The 14190-nt window shown below is 40.3% G+C and overlaps 1 protein-coding gene across 2 annotated transcripts in view; it reads right to left on the bottom strand.

Moving 5' to 3' along the window:
- The window catches only part of LOC103910704 (protein NLRC3-like), a 61579-nt gene that overhangs the window by 13456 nt on the left and 33933 nt on the right, over positions 1 to 14190 (bottom strand). For both annotated transcript variants that reach the window (XM_088649659.1, NM_001444379.1), the window contains one exon: positions 1686 to 1859. In XM_088649659.1, the coding sequence (XP_088505785.1) occupies positions 1686 to 1859 (174 nt within the window). The remainder of the gene's footprint in view (positions 1 to 1685; positions 1860 to 14190) is intronic.

The following is a 14190-nucleotide window of genomic DNA, read 5'->3' as shown; positions in this document are numbered from 1 at the left end:
TCTGGTGCTCCTACATTTATTCTGGAGCTCCTGCATTTATTCTGGCGCTCCTGCATTTATTCTGGAGCTCCTGCATTTATTCTGGTGCTCCTACATTTATTCTGGAGCTCCTGCATTTATTCTGGCGCTCCTACATTTATTCTGGCGCTCGTACATTTATTCTGGAGCTCCTGCATTTATTCTGGCGCTCCTACATTTATTCTGGCGCTCGTACATTTATTCTGGAGTTCCTGCATTTATTCTGGAGCTCCTACATTTATTCTGGCGCTCCTACATTTATTCTGGAGTTCCTGCATTTATTCTGGAGCTCCTACATTTATTCTGGCGCTCCTGCATTTATTCTGGAGCTCCTACATTTATTCTGGCGCTCCAACATTTTTTCTGGCGCTCCTGCATTAATTCTGGCGCTCCTACATTAATTCTGGCGCTCCTACATTTATTCTGGTGCTCCTACATCCTACATCCCTATTTTTATTTATTTATTCATTGTTCTATCATTTATTTTCAGTGTAAAATTATCACTTGTTGTATTACTTGTTATTACCTATTTTAAACACAAGGAGGGAAATGGACTAGTGTTTGTTTTTAATAATAGTTTGTGCTGGATTGTTTGGCTACTGAGCAGCAGTAAATAACACTGTAAAATGTGTAGTTTTCATGTGAATTTCTAAACTAGTAGTCTTCTGAAATTAATGAATGATTAATACTCATGATAAACATGAAACTGTGATTATTACTCAGACTATAATCCTAAAAACCAAAATCTATAATCGTTGCATTTCTTAATTGTGCTGCTACTGTAAGTGTGTTCAGTGTGTGACAGAGCAATGTGTGCTTGTTGCTGCTGGACACTTAGCAACAGGAACAGCCAATCAGAAGCTGATCAGCGAGGCTCATGACATGTCAGCAAGGGGAAGCGTGCATCATGTAAACACCAGTCACTGAGAGAAAATATATGTTCAGAGATGGAAAGTGTGTAAACTGGAGTGATCAGGAGATGTTAGATGACATGATTTGCTCCATTTTCATTCATTTGTACTTTTGTCTTTGTCTTCTTGAAACTAATGTCCTACACGGCAACATTTAATATACCTGACAACATGAGGAGAGTTCATTTAGCTCATTACCATTATGATTGTGGTTACTCTTACACTTCACGTCTTTTGAAGCACTGCGCATTTGAGCGCAGCATTATTAGATTCTGTGTCAAGTTAAAGAACCTCTACGCACAGCACCAGTCATCTGTGTCAGCTCCAAAGCAGTAGAGCAAGAAAAACTCAGAGCAAGTGTTGAACATTTCTGTTAACAGGAGCTCAGAGGCTGTGTCTGGACACCATTGGGCTTTCTGCTGCACTGTATTCAGCTCTGCATTCTGAGTCGATAAACCCTAAGATTGCCTGCTGCTCCTCCAATCAGCAACATGACAACACAAATATGCTAATGAGAGCATTAAACGGGGTTAGGATGTACAGTTAATGTATCATCTGTAAATCAATACTCTGGATTATTTACAGATATAGTATGATGAGTGTGAAACATAATTACTGATAAACCATAATTCCTGTCATCTGGGGTTTAGTATCACCCAGGGTTAACATGTTTAACTGTGAAAAATCCTAATATGAAATAATGTGGGCTATTATTAAATATTTTTTGTAGTTATTGTTGAGTGGAGAATATTTTACCTCAGTGTCTCCAGTTTACAGTTTAGACTCTTCAGTCCATCAGAGAGCTTCTTCACTCCTGAATCCTGCAGGTCATTGTTACTCAGGTCCAGCTCTCTCAGGACATAGTTTGAGGATTGTAGAGCTGAAGACAAACTCTCACAACACTGAACAGTGAGATTACACATGGCCAATCTGAGAAAGAAGAACACATTACCAAAAACCACACTGTTAATGTGATCTGTCTGATGTAACAAAACAGGTGTTTGATCTCAGACCTCAGTGTCTCCAGTTTACTAATTAGTGAGCACATCTGGTGATTTTAGCTTTAAACAGTATTAATGTCTATAAAACACAATTAAATGGCTTCCTTCAGATGTTCCAATAGCTCAACTCTTTATTAAACACCTAACACACAGGACAAAACAGGAAAATACTTTTTAAAATTGTTTTATTTATTAATATTTTAATGAACAAACTAATGACAATAATTTTCTGTAGCATCTATAAAAGCTAAAAATCTCACAGCACTTTACAGAATAAAGTGAAACAGATGCGTATATAACAGAAATAAAGAAATTAATAATAAAAACATGGAGAGAACATGTAAACTACACAGAAATGTCAACTTGGCCAGGTAAAGACTTGAACCAGTGACATTCTTGCTGTGAGGCCAAGATGCTAACCACTGGGCCTCTGTGCCGCCCTGTCAAGGAAAGGATGAGTAGGGGTGGAAGGGGGATTCCTCAAAGAGAAAGCGGCTAAGGTAAGATACTCTGGTTATTATAGTAATTTAGGAATCATCTGATTGGTGGAAAAAAAGATGGGGTACTAAAAAGATTGCCCTTTTTAGTAGTTTCTTCTCTACTTTCCTTCCTTATAGCAAAAAGCCTCTTTAGCTTCTTTTCTTCCTTCCGCATAGGTCCTCACTCCCCAGCTCTGACTCCCGCAGGAATTGTTCACTGAGCTTGACTCCCGCAGGTGTCCATGGCCCCTTCTGGCTGGAGTCTCTCCCCACAGCCCCACAGCTAACTCCAGCTAACACGCCCACCGCAGGACCCTGTTTCTTCCTTGCTCCAAGGAGCTCCTCTGCCAACCATCTTTCTCAATGTTATATCCAGCAGTGATCTCTTGCCTTGTAGGGGGTCCTTCAATATGCGGCTGCTGTCCTGAGCGAAAGGCGTTTTGGGGGAGTTCTCGAGACCTACTTGAACTCATACTCCTCTCGCCCTGCAATGGGGGAGAGCCCCGGGCTCAAGGATCTCACGAGCTCATGGCTCTCTCCCGGGACAGCATGCCAAACACGTTTTATAATCAATCATCAGCTAAGGGCGAACTCTTGAAGTAAAGTTTATTTATAAACTAATTTTAAGAAGAGTGTGTGCTTATAATTGATAGCAGCTGGTCCTCATTAGGTAACACATGATTCGCCAATCAGACGATTCCCAAATCCCTATAAATAACCAAAGTATTTTACTTTAGCCATCTTTGTCTTGAAGAATCCCCCCTTCCACCTCTACTTCACCCATTTCCTTATTAGGGCAGCATGGAGGCCCAATGGTTAGCATCATTGCCTCACAGCAAATATGTCACTAGCTCAGATCTTAACTGGCCAAGTCTGCATTTCTGTGTGGAGTTTGCATGTTCTTCCCATGTGTGCGTGGGTTTTCCCCGGGCTCTCCGGTTTCCTCCCACAGTCCAAAAACATGTAACACAAGTAAATTGACAAATCTAAATTGACACCATAGACAAACATTGAATCCAGTATTCACACTCTATAGCATTCATAATCCACATCTACTATTATCAAGCAGGGGAGTTCTCGAGACCTACCTGAACTCATACTCCCCTCTCGCCCGGCAACGGTGGAAAGCCCCAGGCTTGAGGATCTCATGAGCTCAGGGCTCTCTCCCAGGACAACATACCAAACACGTTTTATAATCAATCATCAGCTAAGGGCAAACTCTTGAAAAAGTAATTTAATTAAATATTGTAAACATTTATTTATACAAAATGCTCTAACTTTAAATGAAATAACACATTATTAAAATATGGTATATAGCTCTTCAATTGAAGATCTAAAATTAGATATGCATTGTTTATTTATATCATAAGTAATATGTTAAATGTGTCGGCAATCAATACACATGTAAGAACAGTATCCAACGGAAAATGCAGGAGTCTGCAATTATTCAGCAAACCCTTTATTAACAGGGTAAACTACTAGGATTTTTGTACAGTCTGTTGAACAGTTTCAAGCCATTAAATCTTTGAAAGGGCTTAAAATTGTTTAAATTCTCTTTGCAATGTCAGTGTACAGCAATAGTTTATAGCAGTGTATAGATTTACTGTTGTAGTTGGTGCCACAGTGCACAGAGCTCAGATAAAGCACTGAGTAAATAAGTAATGACCAAGTGGCAGCCTCTCACTGTCCCTCGTGAAGCTAACACAGAAGTAACTGAAACTGCAATTCTTGGAAATCTTGCTAGTCCTGGCTCCACATAGAGCAGATTTATATTGAGCCCACTGTAAAAATGGCCGACTTTAAAGCAGGAAAAAAGGTGTTTACAAGCACAAATACAAAGAAACATTGTGGTTCATAAATCTAATATTACCCTTCATGACAACTGTGAGGGGGTAAATTTTTTTTATGTTTTAAGTGGCTTTAAACAGTCAGTTGCCTTTTGGAATTATTTCCTACAAGTATCAGATGATATAGAATGCTGTGTGCACTTCACACATGGTCCACATAGCCTCCTTTCCCAGGTGAGGGAAATTATGTACTTATATACCATCTCTATGAATATATTTGTTTTATTTAAGATCATTCATCATTTGTAATGTTCGTTAGAGCTGTGAAGCACTCCAGAATCTGACAGGTTGATTAGCTGTAGGCTCTAGAACAGTCATCTGAAGTGTTGTCATACAGTGTTATGCTGGAGTTCATCAATAGTCTTGCATTTACTAACACAGACTATATCTGAAGTGTTTCGAAGTAACTTGCGTTTTCTTCCTGTTGAAAACCATCATACAAACAATGTTTAGTGGCTAAATGTATTACAATGGTGTTTTTAAAAGTCTAAACACTTTATTGAAATAGTATACAGCCAAGCACATGTGGTCAGAACACAAATGAGTTGCAGGTAATAAATTATTAAGCGTTTCTCCTAAAGAAAAGCCCGTCTAAGCAAAATACCAGCAGGCATCTATAGCTCTGCTCATGCTCTGACTCTTTGCCCTTGGTATCCCCCGGTCAGTGTGATGACGCATGAACAAAATGGCCACAGTTGGCCATGCCTACTGGTAGCTTCTTTTGGGTTATTCAGAAATCTATAGGTGACGTCAAAGATACTACATTCATATCTTTTACAGTCTTTGGTTATGACACATGACTTTTAAATGCTCGAGTTAATGTGTTATCTTGTCAAATGTGCACTCAGTCCCATGGCTGTATTAACTCACAGAAAGGAATTCTAAAGTGGATATGTAAAAAAAAAAAGTGTGCTTCACTTCAAGGAAGTTTTATTATCTTGTATGTTGTATGCGACTCATTATTACTACAGTATCATTAATTCTTACAGACCAACCAAATAATCACATCGCTGAACAAATTGTTTTATTTTGTTGTCATGGCGATCACAACAGTCGCAGACAGCGCGTGAACCTAGCGAGAGTTAGCTAAACTTTAGCCGCAGCTAAAATGAAACTTGCATGGAAACAGCTCCTCATAAAAATGAATGCCATGATCATGTCAATTTAGGACTGACCAATTTAGTAACTTTTAATGTACAATCTAATGGTGTCAATTCTCTAAAGGTCAGCAAGAGGCTTTAGCATTTCAGCAAGGCAAAAGCACACACACAGGTAAATAAAAAAGATCTGAGTTTACCTTTACTGAATTTCAGGATGATTCTCTGCTGATGATGCTTTAGAGTTGTTGTTTTTATCAGCAATTTTCTCCCCATATGGTTCAGTCTTTTAGTCTCAACATCAAACAAAAATCTTTTTCTCTCAGCTGTTGCCATTTCGTTATAGATTAATCAGACAGACGCCCTAATGGAGGATGATGTAATCGCATCCCGCATCTACTGTAGACCAGTTACTTTTCAATTGTGAATATTCTATGTACTCTCAGCTGTTGCCATTTCATTATAGTTTAATCAGACAGACGCCCAGAGGTGGGTAGTAATGAGTTACATTTACTTCGTTACATTTACTTGAGTAAAATTATCGGATAACGTGTACTTTGAGTACATTTAAATATGTGTACTTTTACTCTTACTCAAGTAAATTATTAGAGAACATTCATTACTCTTACTTCAATACATTTGGCGGCGTTCCTCCATTACTGTCAAATGATAATAAAAATTATCCATATATTTTGTTTGCAAATATCGCGAGGCGCAGCATTGGAGAGGTTGTGTCGCGAAAGGTTGCTTTAGAGACGCAGCTACCGCTTTCGGTTGTGTTGAATGATGGCTGATGAAGGAGGCGTGCAAGTTATACTGCGATGGCCATCTGGGGTTCCGAGAAGGACTACTGTCTGTGTAGTGAGTTTATCGAACCAGTTTACCCGGCCTCAAGTTCAGTCAGTTTTCAGTCTAACGCCCCATTCACACGGGGCGTCAGTGTCAACGCTTCCCATTCACTTTGAATGGGTGACGTCAAGCGTTATATATATATATATTAGGCTTGGGCGGTATTATGGTATACCGCGGGATCTAAAAATAGCAACGGTGTCAGTTTCAATACCGTTATACCGTCATAAAATATTAAATATCCTTTATTTAATGCCTACAAAAACGTATGTGTGGTTGTCATCACGTGACAGTGTGGAGGAGAGAGGGAGAGGGAGGGGGAGAGAGGTGACGTGACTAATCGCGCTTCAAAGTGTCCTGCAGTTTGGCAGTATTTACGGTTTCGACTGAACAGAAGGGAGACGTGGTTAATATGAACGAGAGGTCTGCATCAGAGCTGAAGATCTTTGCCCGAACCCGACGAGACCCGAAAAAATCCAAATCCCTGCATTAAAATCCATCCCTGCAAAGGTGAAACAAGTGATGATGAAGTAGTAAAAAAAAGCGAATTTTGATGGCGGTCAAGTCAGTCACTAGTTCAGAGGGAGCGGTTATTCCAGCCGCAGGTATTTCGCGGTCGCTCATACACTGCGTATTATGGTAGAGCCTTAAACCGCAAGCTGACAGGTAAAAAGACAAGGCCTCTCGCTACAATGAAACTACAGTCATGGAAAATTAAATGGATGCTCCTGACTGGTAGAAGATGAACAAACAATCCTACACAAAACTTGCAAAATCAGCCAGATCAGAACTCTGCATCTCGGCCTGTAGCAGCAGGAACGGGTGTTCAGCTGCTGGACCCCGTGAGCGTAAGACTGCCTGTGGATTTAATAATGTTCCTCCACAAACACACGTAGCCTAATCTTGGTGAGTAAAGGGTTTTTCAATTATAAATAAATATTAATCAAACCATATAATCAAAATGTAGACCGAGTATACAGGCTAATGGTGGCATTATTCTTTTAATATTCAGCTTCACTGCCGCCCTAATGCCAGATTGTGAAGAGAAGAAACAAACCTTGCAGAGCCATTATCTTAATTTCTTTATTGCCAAAATACCCGTCATCATTTAGAGTTTATTTTAATTTGATTTGTTAAGCAAGATTTCTTTTCATTGGTGTGTTGGCCAATTTAAAAGCTAAGTGTATGTACCCAGGCCTATATAGAGTGCTGAGATGTTACGATGTTACAGAGGACTTATTTTATTTCTTTGTTTAAACTTTCAAGTGGCATATAGTCTACATTTGTTACGAATAAATGATGTTCAAACATATAAATGACTCATTCTTGAAAAAATGCATTAGACATGTGCATGAGCACACTTGAATAATGTCGGGCTGTAAACGGGTTCAGGCTTTATAAAGCTGTCAATCAAAATGTACCTGTCGGACTCGGGACCTATCGGGTATAATTTTTTATGGCCCGATTACAGCTCTCTGCATTCCCGCTGCAGTACCGCGGGAGCCGGCCAGATTTCTTACGGTGTGTTAATAAATTTCTGAATAAATCGCGGGAGAGATGTGTGTGTGTGTGTATGTGTAAGAGAGAGAGAGAGAGAGATGCTGTGCGTCGCTTGGCGCTTGCTCTCTCTCCCTCTCTCTCTGACCGCGAACCAAAGGTCGCATAGAAGGTATTCAGTTTCTGAATCGTTTAGGCTCAATCCAACAGTTTGGTGACGCTGTCTGAGCCTTACGTCATATTTTTTTTATTACGCCGGTAATACCGGATACCGGGGTAAAATATGGAGGCGGTTTGACAGTATCAAAATTTGGATACCGCCCAAGCCTATATATATATATATATATATATATATATATATATATATATATATATATATAGATAGATAATTTATAATTAGCCCCCCTGTATATTTTTTCCCTATTTCTGTTTAACAGAAATATTTTCTTACCACAGTTCTAATCATGATAGTATTAATAACTCATCTCTAATAACTGATTTATTTTATCTTTGCAATGATGACAGTAAATATTATTTGACCAGATATTTTTCAAGATACTAGTATTCAGCTTAAAGTGACATTTAAAGGCTTAAATAGGTTAAAGCTAGAGTAATTTGGCAAGTCATTAATAATGGTTTGTTCTGTAGACAATAAAAAAATATTAGGGGGGGGGGGTAATTATATTGACCTTAAAATGTGTTTAAAACAATTAAAAACTGCTTTTATTCTAGCCGAAATAAAACAAATAAGACATTCTCCAGAAGAAAAAATATTATCAGACATACTGTGAACATTTCCTGAATATGTTAAACATCATTTTTGAAATTGTTGAAAGAAAAAAAGAATAAAAAAAATACAAAATTCACAGGAGGCAGAATAATTTTGACAAACTATATATGTGTGTGTGTATGTGTGTGTGTATGTGTGTGTGTGTGTGTATGTCTTTGGACAGTGGGGGAAACCGGAGCACCCAGAGGAAACTAACGCGAACACGGCCAAGGGGAACATGCAAACTCCACACAGAAACAACAACTGACCTAGCCGAGGCTCGAACCAATGACCTTCTTGCTGTGAGGCGACAGCACTACCAACTGCACCAACGTGTTACCATATATATATCAAAAGTAACTATTTACTGGAGTAATTTTTTCATAAGGTACTTTTTTACTCTTACTCAAGTGACTTTTAAGATTGTTACTTTTACTAGAGTAAAAATTTCCGCAAGTACTTTTACTTTTACTTTTACTTTACTTGAATACAGATTTTGGATACTCTACCCACTTCTGCAGACGCCCTAATAGAAGATGATGTAATCACATCCTGCATCTACTGTGGACCAGTTACTTTTCAAATGTGTGTGTGTGTGCGCATGACACATCAAGGTTAATTCCACATGGCTATTTTTCAAAAAAACTTTTCTTAATTGCATTCTCGCCTCGTTTTTATTAGTCAGCAAAAATGTCTGTATTTTTATTGTAATTCTTTTATTATTATTTGTTTGTTTTTTATCTTTCTAGTTTTTGTTGGTAGAAACTTGTTCGTCCTAATTCTGACATCAATTTTTCATCATTGAAATAAACCCTGTATATGAACTGATTCTCTAATTTTATCTGGTCAAAGAAAAGCTGCTTCTCTGTTTTCATCAAACAAAACTAGAGTAGATTCACAGAAGACAACAGGAATATTTATAGCAAAGACACAGAAGTTCATTTAGAATAATTTGCCTCTACAGAGTTTTAACCCGTTCTGTTTTAAAATCTTGTCTGAAAACTCAAAAATTAAACCATATGAGGGTCTTGTGTCCTTCATTGGTCCTTTGTAGTGATGGGAAGTTCGGATCATTTTACTGACTCGGATCTTTGAGTCTCGTTCATCAAGATAAACAAATCTTTTTTCGAGTCATTTCATTCATTTGGTTCAATTTGCCAAAATATTATTAAAATGTTATGAATTGCTTCCAAACACATCTACAACTAACCCAAAAGGTTGACTGCATGACAAATATGTCATAACTAGAATAGTATAAGAAGGAGAAAATAATAATTCAATGTTTACCTGCTCTTTTGTCTATGAAGGCATGTTGTCTCTTTGCTCAGCTCACCTCTTCATATTTTTAAATGTCAGGGGTTCATTCACGTTACACTGACAGTCACATATAATCTTAATCAATGCACAGTCTGAGCCGATAGGAGCCATGATCGTTCGTCGTTTACGTGACAGAATGACTCAAACCTGAGGAGTCGAGAGACGAGAGGTTCAATTCTTTTTCCGGCTCTAAACGCGTAGGATTGGCCCGTGAGGAACGAGTAGTGACTCAGACCCGATAGAGGACTTGAGAGGTGAGCGGATCAATTCTTTTTCCGGCTCTAAACGCATATGATTGGCTTCTGCCAATGTGATGAAGACTTGAAATTAACGATACTACCTGCACAAATGAGCGCACGCGCGGATGAACGAATTGTTCATGAACGACCCATCACTAGTCCTTTGTTTAAATAGTGCTCGCTTGTTCAACACTTTGGTAAACACTTGTTGTCTTTAAAAGCGCTTTATAAATAAACTGTCTTGACTTGACATTGAATTATTTAATCCTGTTTGCTTTTTGAGCACTGTTGAGCGAGTTCTAAAACACCTGTGATAGGCTGTTGTGTTTCTCAACAGAAATGATGATGCTGAACGGCTGTGTTGATCACAGCTGATCCATGTTAGACGTAGTGGAGAAAACTCGTTCTACAGACAGCCTGGATCCACAAGTATGCCTGATAGCTTTACAGCTTTCATTTTCTACCTGTGCAACAAAAAGACTGTCCAGAAAACTAACAAGCAGTGATTGTGCACAGATATCTGCTTTCTAAAGTAGCTGGAGCGTTTAATTACTCGAGCTCACCTCCCTCACTATAATCAGCTACAATGACAAAGTGCATACGAGATAAATTACATCAGTATGTAACAACCAGGGGTCTGTTCTTCGTACCTTGCTTAAATGATCTAATATTAGTTGGCAGATCCTGGATCTTTTAATCTTGATAACTGATCTCTCGCTAATTTGGTTCTTCAAACAAGTTCGCGAATCAGATTAGAATGTCTGGATAAACTGATCTGAGATCGCTGCGTGTGTTGTGAAGGACAGATCTATCGATCCTCGAAATCATGATCAGCAATGCAACGATTGGTTGACGTCACAGCAGCGTAATGACATCATCTGATTAATATTCAATTATCCATGTGAGCAAAATTACATCAAATTAGCAGTAAACGACTTGTTAAATATGACACGCAATAACCTTCCACATTTGTTGTGCAGGCTTTACACTTTCATGTGTCAAGAGTATTTATCATGTATTTCAATGCAAATCAGTGTATTTAGTACTACATTTAGAGAAGATTTTCTTTATCGTAGTAGCCGTTTTTTTAATCGGTGTAAAGAATAACTGGTTGTTAACAAAAGCATTTTCATATTGGTAGGTGTCTGCAACTTTTGTGAAGCATCAAATCACCGGCATATTAACTGTCAAAACATGTTCATGACTGCATAAATGTATTATTGCTTTAAAAAAAAGTCACATATTGTGCATTTCTATTATACACAATTTGTACTAAAGCGATCTAAAAAGTTCATATGAATAAGTTTTCTCTTTGCACCACCAGGTGGCAGTCTTTGTACTTTCATTTCAAGGGTGCAGATTGCATACATTTTATTAATATGTATAACTTTATTTATTTTATGACTATAACTTTTTTTTTTCGTCTGAAAGAGTATGTAAACGGGCCAATGAAATGCCAAATGAATTGGCAGCGTCAGCTTGCACACCTGATGCTCATTACAATCAATTTAGCATCAAAGCACAGCAAAAGCAGGATAACACATCACTTTTGCTTCAGATACTTCTACAGCCTTCTGAGAGAGTCGATGAGGGTTCCTCTTGCTAATATCCAGCGATTTCGATCGAATGAGAGCGGTCTCCCGGTCCAGAGTGTGTACATGCAGCTGCAGACTGTCAAGCTGGGCTTCTCCCTGGCCTGGCGTTTTTTGGGTCCGGTCCTCTGGGCTGGAGCTGGACTTGGTCACTATGATAGCGCGCCTCTCCGGAGGGCGCGCTCAGCTAATGCTGAACTGTCTGAGAGAGTTTGACAGCAAAATAGGATCCCACTAAAATTATTTCAGAGGCTCCTGGGGCATATGGCATCCGCAGCCGCTGTCACACCGCTAGAATTACTCCATATGAGACCACTTCAGCACTGGCTTCACAATCGAGTCCCCAGACGTGCATGGCATGTGGGCTCACACCGAGTCACTGTAACTGCGCTGTGTCGCCGTGCCCTCAGCCCTTGGAACGACCACTCGTTCCTACAGGCCGGAGTGCCTCTAGGACAGGTGTCCAGTCATGTTGTTGATTCAACAGATGTTTTCAGCACAGGCTGGGGGGCTGTGTGTTGTAGGCATGCAGCTGCGGACCTGTGGAAAGGAACCTAGTTGTAATGGCATATCAAGAGCTGTTGGCAGTGTTCCTCGCTCTCCACCATTTTTTTCCAGTGCTGGAGCAGCGGCACGTGCTGGTCAAGACGGACAGCACGGTGGCGTATATCAACCGCCGCATGTCTCTGCGCCCCTCTGGCCCTACCGGACATGGATATCAGAGCTCTCCGTCCTCACGACGGCCCTCCCCTGGAAAATCCCTTTGAGGGAGGACCTACTCTCTCAGGGACAGGGCACCATCTGGCACCCTTGCCCCGATCTTTGGAACCTCCATGTGTGGTCCTTAGACGCTTGCGGTGGTCAATACCATCACTCGGGCTAGAGGCCCCTCCACGAGGCGCGCCTACAGAAGTGAAGCTTCCTGAAGTGAAGTCTATTCACTGAGTGGTGTGTCACTCGCAGAGAAGACCCCGAAATTGCCAAATCAGCGTTGTGCTTTCTTTCCTCCAAGAGAAGCTGGAGAGCACACTGTCGCCCTTCACAGTCAAGGTTTACGTGGCTGTCATCTCCGCTCATCGTGACACGGTGGCTGGCAGCACCGTGGGAAGGCATAACCTCATCATCCGTTCCTCATAGGCGCTAGGCGAATTAATCCAACCCGCCCTTCTCTGATGCCCTGTGGGGATGCATACAAATCCCTTCGAACCACTCGACTCAGTATCTTTAAGATTTCTGTCCCTAAAGACAGCTCTGCAGGTCGCATTGACATTGATTAAAAGGGTCGAGGACCTGGAGCCATTTTCGGTCAGTGACTCATGCCTGGAATTCGGGCCGGCATACTCTCACGTTGTCCTGAGACCTAACCCAGGATATGTGCCCAAGGTTCCTACCACATCGTTGTAAGGATGGCTATATCTGTCCATAATATTAAACCCTGAAAACTGTTATGGAACACCACATGAGACAAGACCACGAGAATGGTCAGGCACTAAAACAACAAACTTTCTAATCTAAGAAGAAGATCAGCTAGAAAACCAGTTGTTCAGGTTGTCTCGATCATGCATCCTGAGCCCCCCTCTTTGCCCTGGACTTTACCTTCTCCACCAGAGCAGCTCACTCACATTCCACACAGAATGGGGTTTTGACTTTGATAAGATCTTTGCCAGATGCTCCACTCCAGGGAAAATGGTCTTCGTATCAACTCATGACCAGGCAAGAGTCTTGGTGAAGCTTTTATTGTCTTGAATTTATAATGATTTGAGTATTTAGGCAAAGAGTGCAGAAGTGTCTGTGGGATCCTGTAGACAGGATACCCAATTGCAGTTTTTGAGTCTCTAAGCTCTGCATCTGGACTTATATGCTGCAATCTATTTCTTCATGGTAAGGTATTCATCTTTAACTCTTAAAGGGTCACGAAACACCAAAACACATTTTTTGAGCTGTTGACAGTCGTATATGTGTCCCACACTGCTAAAAACACTATTAGGACACCTATATTTCACTAAAAAGTGTAAATTGGTTGTTTTTGCGTTATTTCAAGCAAATTCGTACTTCCTGTTTGAAACGAATTTTTGAAGCTGCGTCACGCCCATGACATAATAGCCTGTATTCCAGCGTGCAGACTGGACGTCTGTGCCAGAGTGAGTCTTATTACGTCTTACAGTGTGATGCATTATTGCATGAGTAAGGCTTGGTTCAAACCAATCAGCGCGCTCTATTGTGCAACTTCATTAATCTTCATTAGTGTCACCATGTTTACGCCCCAGAGACGCCATGTTGTGCTGGCAAAACAAGCGTGAAGTGTTGCTTTTATAGTCTGCTGCCATTAAGTTTCGTTTTCATTTTCTCTCTGTGAGAGCTCATCTGGATCACGTGTGGATTACAGTGTACGCGACGCGCGACAACAATAACTTACGTGTCTAAGGAGGAACATTGTTTACCTGAGAGCTGTTCTCATCTGCAAACGCTGAAATCCGGATTCGCTTGTAACGTTAGTATTCTCTTCATAATGACGCGGCTCTAGTTGCTGGTGATTGTCCTGTCTCTACAGATTTGGTAAGTGAGCGACCAGTG

Source organism: Danio rerio, chromosome 4, assembly GCF_052040795.2.
Source record: "Danio rerio strain M-AB ecotype USA chromosome 4, GRCz13ab, whole genome shotgun sequence".
NCBI lineage: Eukaryota > Metazoa > Chordata > Actinopteri > Cypriniformes > Danionidae > Danio > Danio rerio.
Note: the sequence above shows the minus strand (reverse complement) of the source record. Positions and strands in the feature narration are given on the sequence as shown.